We start from the raw sequence: 18,448 nt of genomic DNA, 5'->3' as shown, positions 1-18,448 counted from the left end.
TGGTCAAACTTTTGACCAAACTGTGAAACTCTAATTTGGTCAAAATTTTGACCAACTCGGGTATAAAAACAAAAAAAGGTATTGAACAAGCCAATTAAGAGCTTGGTCAAAAATTTAGGTGGAAATTTGACCTATAATGTACTAGTGCCTATCAACGAAATTCTAAAATATTAAATTATCTATATATTATATTTTTGTAAATTTATCAATTTAATTATTTCATTTTAAACATACTTTATACAATATAAAATACTCTACTTATAAAGCTTACAATTGATTAAATTTGTATAGTTGCAACTTTTTTATAATATACTTTTCAATATCTTTATGATAGGTTGTATATTCATCTAGTATATCAAATTTTCTTTCAAGATTCTACCCTTTTATAGCTTGTGATTGCATATATATACAACATGTTTGAGAATATTGGAGCATTGATCACTACATTTTTCTATAAAAATGATAATTAATTTTCTTCCAAAATAAATGTTGTGAAAGGTGTTATCTTCAATTGTTACTTATAATTTTTTTGTTTCATTTTTCTTTTTAATATATATTTTCTTTTTGTAATTTGTTTTCTTTTTAGTTCTAGTTTAAAGAATGCTCACTAGCAACAACAAATTCCACTTGTTCATTTTTTCCTATTTGAATCAATAATTTTCATATATCATTATATAAATATGAGAAGGTTCAATTTAACAAAACAAATGTCCTTATAGGTATATATGTATACATATACATATATGTAAATGCATTGAATGAATTTGAAGAGAATGTTTCAGAGAAATTTGAATAACAATATCTACATCTACATTTAAAATCACTTAATGGTTCATCATCAAGTTGGTTTAGGCAGCTTAGGTTGTGAACATTATAAAACACTACTCTTCAAAATAAATCAAGGTAGGTGATAAAGAGATGTTGATGTAAACATTTCCATACAATTCTCTCCATAAATATTCCTACAAATTCCTTAATAAATTGGATTGTAAAAACTTATTGCTCCTTACTAACATCGAATATTTAAAACATGTTGAATTAGTTTCTCTTTATGTAGTTGGTCCTTTTGGATATGTTACTGTAAGATTCATACAAACTGGTTAATTAAACCTTTTTTTATGAAGGTCCTATGCCTACCGCTTATCTCATTTGCCAAAATAAAATTCACATTTCTTTGAATTAGGAATTAATGGACAATCTTGAAGAAGCAAACAATAAGCTTATATAGGCTTATGAGAAAATTGCAAGACCTTTGTTTGAGAATTTTTTAAATATATGCCAAAAAATGACATTGAGAACAAGTTAAATTTTATCAAAGATGAGACTACAAAAGGACTTGAAATTTTAGTGGAACAAAAGAAGTTAATTTTTGTCAAAAATGACAACTATAAAGAAAATTATATATGGAAAATTCTAGCTTTCCAATAATTTAACATAATAATAATAAATCTTTTGCAAAATATTGATGGAATAACATGTTTTCCTTTTAAGCTCTTTCAATGAGAACTATATTATATGGTTCCTAGGTTACCATCCTAATATGATTTTAGTATTCATTAGATACACAAAAAAATGTTTCATAAGCATCATAAGAGACATATAATTATTGATATGATAGATTTGTGTGATATATTTATAAAAAAATATTGATAACTAATAGATGTGTGAGATATATTTGTGAACATAATGCAGTGAAGAATTGTTACTTATGTGTATTGTATTTGATACATTAGAATCCAAGATAATAATTCTATAGTTAAATGAATTCAAAAGTAATGTATAAGTATTCCAAAAGTTATTATCACTAATATTAAGAGAACCTTATAAAAGTAAGGGGATCCCCCCCCCCCCCCCCCCCCAGGTCCCCGCCATACCCCCCTCCCCCCCTCACCCGCCTCCCCACCTTAAAAGCCTCAACTTTCCTAATAATTTTTTCCAACAATGAGATGAGAAAGAAGGATAAACTCGTAAGGATTTTGTATTAAAGAAAATTAAGAAACACAAAATGATAATGATAGTAATAGTTAAAATTCCTATCTAAGGTGAAATGTTTGATAAGGATCAAAGAAAATTGTCACATGGTTTAAAGTAGATGTCAAACAAACCCAATTTGACACTCAACCAAATGTTCCCTTTGAATAAATTTAACAAGCTTTCAATGTTTGAGGTCTTTCTTTGTTAGTAGATATTCTTCCCACTTTAGCTCATCTCGGTGACTCTTTTAATGACCTTGTTAACTTTGAAGCTAATGACACTCACCTAGAGACATCTTTAGTACAACTAGATGGACAAGTTTTCATTGTGTCCGTTAAGTAACTCTAGATACAAGGCAATGCTTCCCTCACCATAAAATAGAAAAATAATGACATCCTTCTCGAAATCCTTGCAAGAGTGTAGCTTAATGCGAACATGAAATGTTTCAAAACAAATATGTATATATGACTTTTTTCAAAGTATTAATTTTTTTAATTTAATAAATTTGATATTATATTATATATAGACCTAGTATTATATATTTAAAGGAATTCAATTAATCACATATAATATACTTTGATCTTTTGAATCTAACCTTACCCATTCTCAATTGTACTAGTGAAGACAATTTTTATATTTATTATCTATACATCCATCTTTAAATCAAATTGTAAATTAATGTATCATAGTTTATCTATTAACAAACCAATAATAATAATTATTAATATAATATCAAATAAAAATTCTTATCATGCCACATTAACGACCAAATGTCATTTTGTTCTCATTATTTCTTTCGATTGCATTCGCGCTTGCATTGGACTGTAATTTGGGTTTTGGTAAGGGAGGGAAGGCGAATGGTTTTTGAGTCGAACGGATTGTGGACTGGAATGGAAAGTGAAAAGGTGTTTCATAGCTTATATAGCGTGTCATGGATACAATGTTTCATAGTTTATTTACTGTGTCATGGATACGATTTCTTTATTTCATGCAATGGAAAAATCTACAAGAATGGCTGAAAGGAATCTGAACAAATGTCCCTCAGCTGCAGATGATATCGAAGAAAAATTTGGTCCCATCAAAGAAGAGGAGGTTCCTCCAAATTACAAGCACTCTGGATTTGACAAATGGCTTTTTTTGGAATGTGCAGCTTTATTGGCTCTTATAGCAGGATTGCTTTCGAGCCTCATAGTCGGGTCTCTGAAGAAACGTTTCATTTGGGGGTTAGAGTCATGGAAGTGGTTTTTGATGGCTCTGCTTGTTTTCTCCGGGAGACTCGTTTCTGGCTGGATAATTCGTGTGGGGGTTTTCGTAATCGAGAGAAATTTCATTTTGAGAAAGAGGGTCCTCTACTTTGTCTATGGAGTGAGGAGTAGTGCGAAGAATTGCCTCTGGTTCGGCTTAGTTTTGCTCGCTTGGCATCTCATATTTGATAAAAAGGTAGTAACCGTTCCACACTCTTGTTTTTCATAATTGTTCTTCTCAATGAAAATGCATTTTCATAATTGTTATTGTTTGTTGGGGATAGGGTTTTTCTTCTTAGTGATCTCTTTTACATTCTAATATTTTGGTAAATTTTTGCTATCAGTTGGAGCGAGCTACCGAGAACAAAAACCTGTTGGATTACATAGGGACATTTCTACTTTGTCTTCTGTGCGCCTCATTTCTATGGCTATTCAAGACACTATTGGTGAAGATTTTGGCTTTGAATTTTCATGTGAAAACATATTTTGACAGAATTCAGGAGTCCATATTCCATCAATATGTGCTTGAAACTATATCTCCGCCCCCAATGATGGAAATCCATCAATCCTCTGCTCTAGCAGATACAAATAATACGAACAATGCAGGACACGTGGAAATTCAAATAGATCCTCCTGATAACAAGAATAATGATAGGGCAGGGCTCAAAGAGGAAGGGAGCACCAATGGGATAACTATTAAACAACTGAAGAAGCTGAATCAGAGGAATGTCTCTGCTTGGAAAATGAAGAGATGGATCCGAAATATCAGGCATTCGGGAATCGCTAACACAATTGACAGGTCTTTGAATTACCATAAACATGATCCGAAGATCGATAGTGAACGTCAAGCAGCAATTAAGGCAAAGAGGATATTTGAAAATGTTGCTAAGCGTGGAACAGAGTATGCATCCACTGACTTGTTCTTTGAAGTAATACCTTTACCTCACATAGGCTTTGTCCTACAATGAGGTGCCGTACTAAGCTTTGTTTTTGTTATTCAAGAATTAGAAAGCTAACATTTAATAGTCCATAGATAATGCCAATTCTAGTTTCTGGTGGATTGTTCCAATAAAAATTTGTAGCAGGCAATACTATTGGCAGTTTATTTATGTCTTAACAGAATGCCATTGCCATTTAAATTGGCATCCTCACACAATAAGATCCACAAGCACTCTTGATCACTACTATGGACTGGAAATTGGTATCCCAGTTCCTAACCATACTGCAGTCTGACCATGTACCCATTCATGTGTTTGGTAATTAAACCATGAACTAATACCAAAACAGCTCTGCTAAGCATCATGTGCAGCAGTTTGTATTGTATGATCACTTTGGTGCTAATGCCATTGTTCTCAAACACCTGACTTTTACAAAAGCACCAAGGAAAAAGCATGAACCCACTAGCATAAATAGGACCAGAGAATATCAGGAAAATCCACGGCTCATGGTTCATTTACTTCTGGGAAAATGAATATGTTTCAGAATTAGTTTTTCTTACTTAAATTAGAGTCCCATCTTTTGCAGTTATATTGAGGAAGATGACCTGCTGAAGTTAATGAGGAAAACAGAGGTGAGCAGAGTCTTTCCCCAATTTACAGGAGCCTCAGATATAGGAAGGATCACTGAATCGTCTCTTCCAAACTGGGTGGTATGCTATTTCAAATCAGTTCCATACTGCTTTTAAGTATCACTCCCAACATATAGCTAGATGTGGTTTTGTTCCGAACATTGTGCTCTTTTGACCTAATTTTGCTGTTTTATTCTGACGAAAGCAACACAAAATAAGTTAAACTAGGCAATACTGATTATCTAGTTCTATTAGCTTTTTCTTGGGACATACTGACTAATGTATCTTTTTTGTGGCAGATGAATGTTTTTGAAGAAAGGAAATTACTTTCCCGGTCTCTTAATGACTCCAAAACTGCAGTTAAATAGCTACACAGACTCATCAATGCAGTTGTGGTTATAATCATAGTAATGTTCTCTTTGGTACTTCTGGGCATTGCCAGCACCCGTGCTATTGTTATAATATTAACTTCCCTTCTACCTGTGGCTTTCATGTTCGAAAATACCTACAAAACAATCTTTGAAGCCGTTGTGTTTGTATTTATCACGCATCCATTTGACGTGGGTGATCGGTGTATTGTTGATGGAGTTCAGGTAAAAGTCATCCTTCTTACCTTTCACAAATGACTGAAATGAGTGAAGATTCACCTATGAACAAAAAAAGAAAAAGTAGAAAATGTTACAGATTGGTTTTTGAATACAACCGTACAACTAATTGATATTTGAATGGTACAGATGGTTGTGGAAGAAATGAACATCTTCACTACAGTGTTTCTGTTGAGTGATAAGGAGAAAGTATACTACCCCAACTCAATATTATCCACGAAACCAATCATTAACTATCATAGGAGTCCAGATATGGAAGAGAGTTTTGACTTCTTCGTGGATGCTACTACTACTGTGGAAAAAATTGCTGCGCTTAAGGAGAGAATAAGCAGGTCCTTTTATTTGTGATTTTTTTTAGCAATGGTATAATATGAGGCACAGTTACACATAAATCTGCAAACACCCTTACATACGAAATACTTGATTGGGTTAATCACATAAAGTTTCTAGAAATTTATTCTTAAATCTCAACAACAAGAGAATCATAAACAAACTCATCTAGGTCCATTGGTCCACTTTGGCCTAAAGGCCAGTAAGGTTAGGTTAGCTTATCTTATTTATGAAATAGGTATTTCCTTGATTTGTATGAATATTTAGGCACTGTGTTTGTTTATGCAGCTATATTGAAAGCAAGCATCATCATTGGCACCCAGACTATAATTTGTTTACTAGGGAGATTGAGAACACTAATAGGATGAGAATGGGCCTTTGCCTCAGACATACAATGAATTATCAAAACATAAGTGAGAGATCAAATAGAAGATCTGCATTGGTACTGAAAATGAAGGATATGCTTGAGGAACTTCAAATTGAATATCAAATTTTGCCTGAAAAAATGCCTGCTAAGTTTGTTGGGTCTACTGTAAGATGAGATCCTCATTCATTTCTAATGAGTTGAGGTAAATAAAGAATAACAATTTTTATTGGAAGTGTTTCTTTTTCTTTGTTTTGTTTTAATGTCTGTTTCATTACTTATCTTGGAATCTGCATTGGTAATTATAATGACAAATTCTTTTGGATTGTGTTTTGCAGGGAACAAAGCTCCATTGCTTTGTGCACAAGGTACATGTTTCTGGTTTTGCATGTTCTTTGCCAGAAAATAGAATTTTTGAGGTATGAAGTACAGGTAGAAATACATTTTATTTACTAGTATTATGGTTTCTTTGAATATAATATTTTAAAAAATTTGTATGCTATGGTAGTGAGCTAGTGAGAGTAAACTTCGCAGCAATTGTCACTCAATATCTTCAGCATTTTTGGCTTAAAAAACAAGGTGAGGCCTCTGTATGTTATGATTCTTGAATGGGCACAGATTGTCGTGATAGCTTACAAAGTTTGCTGGGACAAGGGGTGCTATCATGCAGATATTTCTGCAGCCTTTAAAGGAGTTGATATGCTCTCTCTTTTTCTTGCCTGTAGTTTCCCTCTTCCAGATTATTTTGAAGATGCTGTTGCTATCAAGGATTCCACATTTTTTATTCTAGTTGCAGGGAGTATGTTCATTTGTTCATATGCAAAGTCTTCATTTACGTTCCTAACCTTTCCATTATAATATTTTGATGAATTTGTTCTATCAATTTTGGCTAACTATATCCTTTTAAGGCCATTAAATTTACCTCAGCTTATCTTATTTATGAGATAAACATTTCCATAGATTGTTTTATTATTTAAGTGTTTTGTTTGTTCATGTAGCCATATTAAAAGCAGGTCTCATCATTTACACCCAGAATATAATGTGTTTATCAGGAAGATTAAGAGCATTAATAGTGTGAGAAAAGGCCTTCACCTCAGATAGACAAGAAATTTTCAGAACATAGGTAAGAGTCAAATTGAAAAATTTTTTTGCAACTGAAAATGAAGGAAATATTTGAGGAACTTAAAATTTTATTTTAGCTTTTGCGTTAAGACGTGCATGTTTAAGTTTGTTGAGCCTTTTGCAGATAGGTATGCATTATCATTGAGTAGAGGTGGTTAGCAAAAGAAATTGGTTTTTTCAAGGTTCCGTATATTTTCATCTTTCTTTGGTACTCTCCACACTTAAGCAGAGGTGAATTTTTTTTTGTGGGGAATCTTTCCATTGTCAATTTGCATACTGTTTCTATGACTACTGTGGAATCTGCACTGAAATTTACAATGATGATTTTTTGGATTGTAGGCAACAAAGTTATATTGCTTTTTACACGTAGTATGTGTTTTGTGGAATTGCCTTCTTTTCCCAGAACATATAATATCTAAGGTATGAAGTGCAGACAGAAACATACTCATTGTGGGATGTTGACATCCGTTTTAGCAAGATTGCACTAGTATTTTTAAATCTTATTTTTACTGCACATCTATATCAAGTATTCTTCCTGTGCTCTTACATAATGTAATCTTGCAGTAGGATTTTCAATATTTTTTGTGGTAGAGTTGCATATTCAAAACTAAATCAGGTAATTATTTACATCTTTAGAATACTGGGAAATATGACTCCTGAGAAGGAGCACAACAATATCCTCCTCCCTGTTCACCTCTATGACTTGTGATCATACCCACATTTTCACATTTATTTTGGAGAACATTAGCATTTGTGAGTTTTGTGTCTACTAGTTACTATAGCTTGCCCTCAGACTGCTATATTTGAATTGGTTTTTCAGAAATCTTTGAGCAATAGTGTTGTTTTTGAAATCTATGCATGATTTCTTTACAATGCATTGAAGAAAAATGTTTCTCTCATCTGTACAACAGTGAGCAAATCTTGCAACTTGCCAGTGTAGAAATAGCATAAATTGTCAGTAAGGAAAACAGGACTTGATGACTTGTAGTTGTCTTGTAGTTTCCTCAACATCTTAATTATCTAATCAAATTATGGTCTCTTTTAATTTTGTATATTTATAACCATTTGACAAATATAAGTGATAGTTTTTGAGTTGTATGCTAAAAGTGAGCTAACGAGAATGAAATTTGCAGGAATTGTCACTCAATCTTTAGCATTTTTATCTTCTAAAACAAGTTGAGCTCTCTGTATGCCACATTTCCAAGCAACAGGAATGGGAGTGGATCTAATACTCTCTCCACAGAAGGTGGGAACTTTCTGGATAAGTCCAATTTTTGCGGATATGCAGAAGGAATTGCATAGGGGTATGGTATGATGCAGATATTACAGCATCATATATTACATTTTTAAGGAGTGGATGTGTTCTCTCTTTCTATAGCCTCTAATATTACAGCTGTAGGATTGAGCATCCTTGAAGCATGGTCAGAACTATTAAGAAGCAACAGCTCCTCAGTGAGGGAGATTATTTTGATAAAAGACATGTTCCCTTCAACATAATTTCAGAGACATCTATGTCTTGTGTTTTTTGTGTTGCAGCTTTACTGAAGGAAGCAATATATCCTCATTGAAGTCCTCGAGCCATAAGTCAGTAGTAATGATTGCGTACACATACAATCTTGTACAAAATAAAGAAATCATGTTCATCCTTTAATAAATATAATGCCAACAGTAAAGGCATGGAGAAGTTCATGACAGTCATGCAAGTGCAAATTTGTTTTCTTGTCAACTTGTTATTACCACTTTGCATCTAATTTTCAGATTGGACTACAGTAGGGAGATAATTAAGTACTTGAAAGAAGCAGGAGGTACATTTGACATTATTGCAGGTCATATTGATCCAAATATGGATCAAGTATTGAACCAGTTTTTGATACATCAAAATAGAACTATAACTCATTCTTCTGCAGTTTGGGCTACAACCTACCCATCTATACATTTAAAGGGAAGAGCATTCTTTTATCCACATGACAGAATCAGTATACAACTTCAATGTCCTTCCATTTATGATCTCAAGCTAAAAGAACCTCTCTTTTTAAGAACTATAATTAATGTACGACAGATACCGACAACTTTTTGAAGAAAAACTGACTCGCTTTGAAGAGTTATAGCTCATCTAATTAAATTTTCAAACTTTTAAATTTCCAATATTTTAAGAACTACAATTTAATATGAAAGTCAAATATAAATATGTTTTTGTAGCTTCTTTCAACACTACACTTATTCGATGACAATGAGCCAGTGTTTAAAAAAAACCAATTTGGCATGTTTGCACTCTCAGTATGTTATGCTTTTAACCTCATTGTTGGAAAAATAAAATAAAATGAACAAAATTGTCATAACAATCTCGGTAAGTTCTAGAAGAGGTTTCACAGTTAGGCTCCACTACAGCAACGCAAATCTGATTACTTCACATCCATGGTAAATATAGTTTTTTCCTTGCTTTGATATTGGATTTCAGAAACATTTTCTCCTCCTTATTTGTATGGCTCATTTATTTTTATTTGCCATGGATTTAGGGTGGCTTTGTTAGTATACAATATTTCAACAAAAGAGAAGAGTAAGAATATTTACACAAATATCCAGTACAAATGTCATATGCATTGAAATAACTAAAATTTTATTGAAGAGCAAATGAAAGAGTCTTAATCACCTTGAGGAGACCACGGCCTAAGGGGCTATGGAACATAACATTTAACACATTTTCAAGTTTTTTCCTTATGCAAGTTTTCTATTGAGATTCTTTGATATCACCTCTCCATAAAAGTAGGATAACAATAACAACACTAGTAGTCCACTCATTTGGGTTATTTCTTTATGTGGCACCATTAAAAATTCTCTTGATGTGTGGAGCAAGAATTTAGCAAGTGGTCCTTCATTGTCCTGAGTAAGTTGTCTTTAGCAGCCTTGCATCCCTCATTAGACCAAGGGTAGGTTAGGAAAGTATTTGAACTTGTCTTCATAGGATGAGATCTCCTACACGTTGTCAAAGTCTTGTGCATTAAAGTGATCAGTATATTGCTGCAATATACTCACTTCTATAATCATTTTCCTTGAGGGTGTTGCTCAAGTGCAGCCACAAAAAGCTTTCAGTTTTCTTGCTTCACAAGGAATATAACTTTTGTCTGATTTTTTCTATTAATGTGTTTGGTTTCCCCTCATTAAAGTTCATTTGCATGGATTCCAAACTTAACAAAGAGATGTAATGTTCAGGTTTCATTTTTGGTAAGCCAACCCCCAATATTGAACTCCAACAACTTCTAAATATAACTTCAAGAACAAATCACATAGTAAACCATACTTTTGCCCATTGTAGTTTTGCAGTGACAATGGAGTTATATGCTTCATATGTGGGTTTAAATGTGATAATATGCCAATTTTGTGACAACATAGAATTAGAATAGGTTTCTAGGTTTAGTATGTATGTTCCTTGAAAAATAAATATGTGGCTTTTAAGAGCCTTTTTTTCTTATTTTTTTATTGATTATTTATAATTAATATATTACTAGGCTCATAGTCTATTTGTTTAAAAATAAATTACTTTCTCTAAAGTAGCATAAGGAGCTTTGCTATGTAGATTTCTTTTCTTGTAGATCTTGAAGCTTTTAATGGAAAGGTAACAAGAATCCATCCTAATTGTTGCCCCCTTTATATTATTTCAAGCCAATACTTATGTAGGTCTTCTTTATCTACTTTTATTATTCAAACCCATGATTCTCTCATTGGGATTGTGATACCTCTATTCCCCTTACTTGTTTCAATACATTTATTCCTCATTGATACTTCATTGTATCCTTCAAAATTTAGAACATTAAATATATCATGCTCATGTTCTTTCATAGGAAAAATAATGTGTTCTTTCTTTGTGAAGGGCGCTGACCTTAGTTTTTACTTTTATAGGTAGCCTCTACAATTCCTACTTGTGATGCAATGTTGGTAGATGTAAAAGAATGTGATTTATATCATTTTATGGTTGTAGTATGATGTTAAGGAATGTAAAAGTATTTTAGATCTTAGGTTTGGTGTTCCCATTTGGTCTGCAAAAAAATTTGTGTTGTTTTGAGTATCAACCTATATGCAAAGATAGTGTATCAATTTATATAAATGTTTTGCATTCCTACACATTCAATGAATTTGGTGATATGAATCTGTTTATTGCTTTGTCAATGTTAGTGATGTTATGTTGAGCATTTGTAAGTGTCCTGGAGGTTTGCATCATTTTTGGAGTATTAATTTTAATGTGCATTAACAATTCTATTTTTGTGAGTTGAATTGAGTTGTTTAAATTTGCGTGGTAAAATCCTAGGTAGCTCCTAAAATTGGCAACCACATGCAAACTTCAAATGCTTGTATATATATTTTCCTTCATTTTTTTATTTGGATAAAAACCAATGATTATCTTAATTAATTTGAACCCCTTGATCATGATAGTGACCTCATAAATGCATCGCCATGGACTAATTCTGACATGAAATATAAATCCACATAGAGGAACCAAACATAATCTACCAAAAATAAATTCAAAATGTCTCAAAACATTATCTAAAGACACTTATCAATCTTTCATACCATGTACAATTTGGCTATGGAGGTAGCTACCCAAGATATAGAGGTATGATCAAAAGTGTTATAACAAGAGATAACCAATATGAGAAGAATAAATTGTATTCTCATCAAGAATGCATTTGGATGGAACCAATAGAATTAAGTTCACATGAGACACCTTGGTCAAATAGGCCAAGGTGAGATATACGAAAGTATAAGATTATGTAAACATCTTAGTATTATGCCTTTATACATAAAGTGATAACTTATTACCCACCTAATGTAGAAAAGTGCTAATAGGATAAGTCCACCAAAGGTGAAAGTGACACTTAAGGTGGAAAAGTGAAAATGTAATAATACCACTAAAAGGGGAATATTCATATGTAGACCTAAGTAAGCTTAAGTACATGTGTATTTATGGCCTAGAAGAAGTACTAGGTACAACACTTAAAAAATACCAATGAAATGTGTTGCTTTCTCATCTAATCCTTAGTAAGATGAAGAATGCAAGGCTGATTAAAGACATTTCAAATAATATAAGAAAACAAAAAAACAAACATAAGGAAACATGAATGATTGATAAAAATTTAAAAGCTAAGATATGTGATTTTAAAAGGAAAGAATTAATAAGTTTCAAAAATTACAACCCTAGAGTCTTTTTAAGGGAGCTACAAAATAATGAAACAAAGAGAAAATAATATCATTAATTCTCACTTGTTGGATTGTGTGAAGTTCCTCTTTTAATGCCCAAAGAGAAAAGTAGATACAACTTGTTTTATGGTAGAGACACATTATACATGTACGGAGGCAGTTGAACCTAGATTTCAATGGACAACTCTTATGGGTTATGAAGTAGATCCATTTGTTGTAACATAACATGTGTATGCCATACTTTCTTCTGAGAAGGATCCCAATTCAAAAAGATGGGGAACTTATCGAGAGAAATCTCAGAAGGTATGGGAGGAGTTGAGAAGAAGTTTAAGAAAGATGAAGGTGCATAAAATAGTTGATAGCATTGTAGAGAAAGAAGGAATTTCTAAAGAGAAGATGGAAGAACATAGAAACAAAGTGAATCCATGCAATCTAAAGAAAAGATTTCTACCCCTATGATGGTACAAGGTGAAGCTATTATTGAGCTTGAACCTTTAGACATACTAGACTCACTTACTCTAGTGGCCTCATCTACAAATATTTCTCCTACATTGTAGAGAGTAACAAGAAGATTGTCAAAGAGAACACCACCTGCAAAGGTTGTGAAGGGTGAGGTATTGAAGGTATATTTAATTGGTGAACAAATTGTGAGGCCTACAAGAACACCTAGACCTAAGGCTATGTTGGAAATTTGGCTAAGGATAGTTGATAGGGTTGTCCTTAATGGAAACATAACACAAATTTTGAGGTAACTAAGTCAAAAGACAAGTTTAGCTATAGGATACTTAGAAAGTTGTCTAAGTATAATAGTGGTAAAAAAGAAACATTCATACAATTTTTTTTAGTGAGCTTCACATAAGGCATATGAAATTAGACAATCTTAGAAGAAGGTAGTATGGACATCATAGATGATGTGTGTAAGGCTGCTAAAGTTTAAGATAAGTTTTGAATAAGTTTGTTAATCTCATATTGGTTTTGACAAGGTGCTAACAAAACACTTAGTCATTATTTAATAGAATTACACTACAAGCCAAGTGATCAGAGCAAGCCAAGAAATTAGTGTGAACTAAGTGATCAAGGCATACCGAGTATTAGTTTCCAAACAATACATGCTGAGTAATATACATAGTCAGTGCTGAGAAGATAGTGTCGAGTCACTCATAAGATGAGTAAATAGAGTATGCTAAGTCATTTAGAAGATGAATTACAACATTGAAGATACAGTGAATGCTGAGCATTAGTGACTTCAATTGCCGAGTGAACAGTTTTGGACATAATTGTTTGTAATGACACAAACTTCTATGTAAACCATTTTTGGGCTGACTTAATGATTGTTTTATGAATTCTTATGTAGTTCATGCAACCAATCAAATTGAGGGATGTTCTAAGAGGAAAAATGGATCAAGCTAAGCCATTGATTCTAACCTAACCCTAGCCAAAGTTTGTGTTTACTTAAGGAGACAAATCATAAATAGTTAGTAATGCATGAAGGAAGAGAAGGAGATACAAGAGACAAATGCTAAGTATAGAGAGCATTCATGATGGCTATGGAGGTTGTGACAATGTTATGAATTGCAGAATTAATTAGAGAGAATAGAGAAAAGTAGAGAGAGGACAGAGGAGACATATTTAATTAGAAGGATCAAGTACACACCAAGAAAGAGAAGATCTGACATCTAGCAATAGAGTGCTAACCAAAGGATTATGGTGCTAAATAATTCTAACAAGCAATGTATAGAAAATCTCCTAAAAAAGTAGTCTTAACAAGCTTGTGTAAAATTCTTAATCGAGTACTTGTTTTATTGCAAGTTTAAGTCCTCTAACAAGGCACACTTTTAGTAAGGTGTTTAAATCCTTTAACAAGGTGAGACTTAATAGTCTTTGTAAGCCTTTAACAGGGTAGACCTTTCATAGGGTAGATCATAGTTTATGGTCAAACTTCTTGTAACTTTAATTGGCTACACTTTATAGTTGTAGCTATGAAGATTTGTGGGTGTCATCCTTGCCCCAGTTTTACCTTCTTATTGGAGGGTTTTTGGGTAACAAATTTATTGTGTCATGTGTTATTTGTTTCATGCTATGGATGAACATTTATAGTTAGCTATTTCAACTTACATGCTAAATTATGAGATGTATGTATGGTGAACATTTTATAGTTAAAGTTTTGAAGTACTAATTCATCCACTCGCTAGAGTTTTCTTTCCCATTGTTATTTCCAACAATTGGTATCAGAGCCTTGTTCTTTGAAAAGGAAAGCTTTATAACTTTGAGAAAAGACGTTGAAGATGGAAGTCTATAAGTTGGGAAAGACTATTGAGAACTAGAAGATTGAAATCCATCTTTCCCTACACCAACTCATGGAAGCAAGAGATGAACTACAACATTCATTGAGAAGAAGGAAAGAGATATCTATTGAGCAGAATGACACTCATTATCAAGAAAAAGACACTACTGAATTTTTTGCAAATTGAAACTCAAGTGAGTTTGATGTAGCTATTGTAGATCCGATGGAAAAGAATGGTGCCCTAACTGAAGAGGTCAAAAATCTTAAGATAGAACAAGAAGACCAATTTGTATTTCTACGTGAGGTAACCATGTAGAAGAAGAAATCCAAGGAGGAAAAAGTCATTATTGAAGATGACAAAAGAACACTAACCAATAGATTGTATGAGAAGACATCAAATGTGTAAAAGATTCCTAACATGCAATTGGATACAATGAATCAATTGATGATTTCCAATCATGAATTGAATGGAAAAGATATTAAGATCACAAAACCTGAAGTTACAGCATAAACAACCGAGGAATGAATTGAGAAATGAAAAGGAATTTGCTAAAATTTTCAACAAAGCTAGTGAAGCCATCAAATATTTTGAGAAACTGACGAGATTTCATAGATCTAATAATGATACTATTGGATTGGGATACACCAAAACTAAGGAAGGAGAATCATCTGAAAGTGGTGAACAATGAAACAACAAAGGTAAGAACTATGAACCCACTTATCATAATTGTGGAAAGTTAGGTCATACAATAAATGTTTGCGGGAGCAATAATGCAAATTAGAACCCTAAGTAGAAATTCAAGGGTTATTGTCATAAGTACAATAAGCAAGGACATTAGACACATGAATGAAGAACCAAGACCTTAAGCACACAAATATTTGAAGGATATTGTCATAATTGTCAGAAGTATGGACATAAAACATATGAATGTAGATCTAATGCCAAGTGGGCATCTAACAAGTAGACAAAGGTACAACAAAATGAAATATCCTACAATTAGGTTTACAATACAAGGTACACGTGTCACTATTGTGAAGAATATGGACATGTTCCTAAGAAATGCATTAGAACACATTTCTAAGGCAACTACAATAGATGGTTGAGTGAGAATACATGCTTTAGTTGTTTTAAGACTGGTCATATCAGTAGAAACTGTCCAACTAGATCACCAACACCAAGTAATGGAAACAATAAAGGCAATGAAAAGGTCAATGTTAAGAAGGTCAAAGTGCAAATGAACAAGACATGGAAGAAGGAAGATTTCAGCACATCAATTTTAGATGAGGTCACTTCATCCAATGGATTAGGTGATCTCATCACCTCCAACTAGGCAATCAAAAGTATGTGTGGGACTGATATTTCAATAATATATTTTAAATCAATTCTGAGAATCTAAGTTCTGAAAAGATTATATATGCATGAATTAAGATGCAATGTACTGGTTAGAACCTAGAAGAAATCTATAGCTTTGTTAGTTTTCATGTTGTTGCCAAGCATGAAATGTTTCACAGTTACTACTAAGCGTAAATGTAATTTCAGTTGTTGTCGAGTAATGAAGGTATGGTAGTATTGGCCGAGTTTTCTATGTAAACTGAGAAAAGTGGAAATAATGCATATACCGAGTGAGTTGGAAACCCTATGTTGACCGAGATTATAGCTGTGTAAGTATTAAGAATTTATTATAGAATTTTAAGGGTTATATAATTGTTTCTCAACTCATTTGCATTCACCGGTGATCAAAGAGAGCATGATGGTGAATTGCAATAGGAGATTCTTGCATTTGTGAACTGAATTCAACTAAAACTTGACATATTCATAACATTGGAAAAGTATTTTACTAGTGTCGAGTTTTGTTGTTTAAATATTCGTCAACCCTAAGTATCAAATATGGCAACTAGCTCTTCTGCAAGTGTTAGGAAGGAAGGAAGGAAAGGAAGTGTTTAATGTGAAATCAATTAGTAATGATGTAAGACAACCACCTTTTTGAGCAATACCTAAAATTTCTTATAAAGGAGACCCGTCTAGTGCATTGTTGATGATACCACCAAAGGTTCTTATGATTTAGGATGTCAGGTGTTGTTATACATGCAAAGTTGGAAGTATAGGAGACATGGAGATAAGGGATTTGTACAGTCAACTTTGTGTAGATGAAGTCTTAAGGGAAGAGAATAAAATTGTAGAAAAGAAAGGGTTGACCTATGCCCTAGATTTTCCTAATGTATTCAAAATTGAATGGACAAAGATTGTGCTCGGTAGATACATGATGACTTTGTATGGTTGGAAAATGGACCAATTAAGATCACTAAAAGGATCATCAACCGAGTGACATGGTATCCTACCCTAGATAGACCCAAGAGAATGTGAAATGATTCAAAGGAGATAATTTAGAAGAACATAGGTGTAATATGGAACAAGAGGGGAATTTCTATAGTTTTTATCTTAGACCCCTTAATTGACTTTTTTGTGAGAGTGATAGCTCACAAGTTCTTTCAATCTAGCAAACCAAATAGTGCATCTTGCATGGATGTAGGTTTGGGATACAAAATAGTGAAGAGATACCACACCTATGACCTTGTTGAGTTGGAGCTTCAAAAAATATTTGAAAACTTGGAGGCAATAAGGAAAGAAAACAGTGTATCTTGCAAATTTGGTTCTTTACTAGTTTGTATATTCTTTTATGTGTAGAACACATTTCCTACATTTGGAAAAGTTTCTTGGAATACAATAGGTCTATTACAGTACATATTGTAGAATTCATAGAGTAACTTGGAGATAACTTTGAGTTAGTGATGACTAGTTATTTTGAGGATTTTAAAAAATCCATGAAACAGAGACTAAGGATTCCTATGTCACTAGTGGAGAAACATTATAATGATGTTTGCTTCTTAGTGGATGTAGATTATACATATGTGCAAGAAAATATTCCTAGGGTTAGATGACTTAATCCCTTGCCATATGTGATCAATGGTGATGAGGCATCTGCAACTATCACAGCTCTACTGGCAAAAGAAATAGATAAAAGTGCCACCTCATTTGGAAACTCTGAGGAAGGCAAGACCATAATTACAATTGACTTGAAGATAAATTCTATGTTAAGGAAGAAGAATAAACTTGTGAAGAAGCTGGCGAAGGGGGAGAAGAAGATGAAGATGAAGTTTGAGGATGAATAATTCCAAGCACCTTTGGCACTCACTCAAGGACAAGGAGAAGATGATGAAGTAAATGAAGAAGGTGTCAAGGGAGAAGAAGTTGATGAAACACCCAAACCTACTAAGAAGAAGAAGAGAAAGGATAAGGAATCTAAAGTGGAGAAACCTAAGAAGAAGCTTGTGAAAATTACACAATAGAAGCCATCAATACCTACTACTAGGCCTAACACAAGGGAAACCACCGAGAAAGTTAAGGTTGTTGAGAAACCTAAAGGAAAGAGGACTATTGCCTTAACAGAGCTGAGCCAACTAGCCAAGAAGACATATGTGAGGAGAAAATACACTCTAGTGGCTGAGTAGATGAGGAGAAGACATAATCTAATGACATGAGTCAATTCGAGGTGGTAAGCATAGTCCCTCCTCCGACTTAGATAATTTGTGTGACAATATTAATCTAGTTTTGTACACATAGATTTTGATAAGTTAGTAAAGTTTGAACAAAATACTGCTAAAGAAGCCATATATGTGATGATGGCTACATTCAAATCAACTCCTATTGATATTGCCAACTCCCTACCTATGAGTCCATATGACCAACTTGAGCAGAAATGACAA

General features: G+C 33.2%; 1 protein-coding gene across 1 annotated transcript; it reads left to right on the top strand.

Moving 5' to 3' along the window:
* Positions 1-2,985: 2,985 nt before the first annotated feature.
* LOC149528062 (mechanosensitive ion channel protein 6-like) lies at positions 2,986-5,153 on the top strand. Its single transcript, XM_089807991.1, has 4 exons — positions 2,986-3,414; positions 3,563-4,119; positions 4,743-4,866; positions 5,085-5,153. Exons 1-4 carry the CDS (start codon positions 2,986-2,988, stop codon positions 5,151-5,153), a joined length of 1,179 nt encoding a protein of 392 aa, XP_089664117.1.
* The last annotated feature ends 13,295 nt before the right edge of the window (positions 5,154-18,448 follow it).

This window comes from Cupressus sempervirens, chromosome 11 (assembly GCF_028749045.1).
Source record: "Cupressus sempervirens isolate cs-2001-9-10 chromosome 11, ASM2874904v1, whole genome shotgun sequence".
In the NCBI taxonomy this organism is placed as follows: Eukaryota; Viridiplantae; Streptophyta; class Pinopsida; order Cupressales; family Cupressaceae; genus Cupressus; species Cupressus sempervirens.
The sequence above is the reverse complement of the archived record's forward strand: the minus strand, read 5'-3'. Positions and strand labels throughout refer to the sequence as shown.

Coding starts and splice junctions, on each gene's coding strand:
- LOC149528062 (XM_089807991.1), top strand. CDS start 2,986: ATGGCTGAAAGGAATCTGAACAAATGTCCCTCAGCTGCAGATGATATC. Junction 3,415..3,562: donor ATCTCATATTTGATAAAAAG/GTAGTAACCGTT, acceptor TTTTGCTATCAG/TTGGAGCGAGCTACCGAGAA. Junction 4,120..4,742: donor GTTGCTAAGCGTGGAACAGA/GTATGCATCCAC, acceptor CATCTTTTGCAG/TTATATTGAGGAAGATGACC.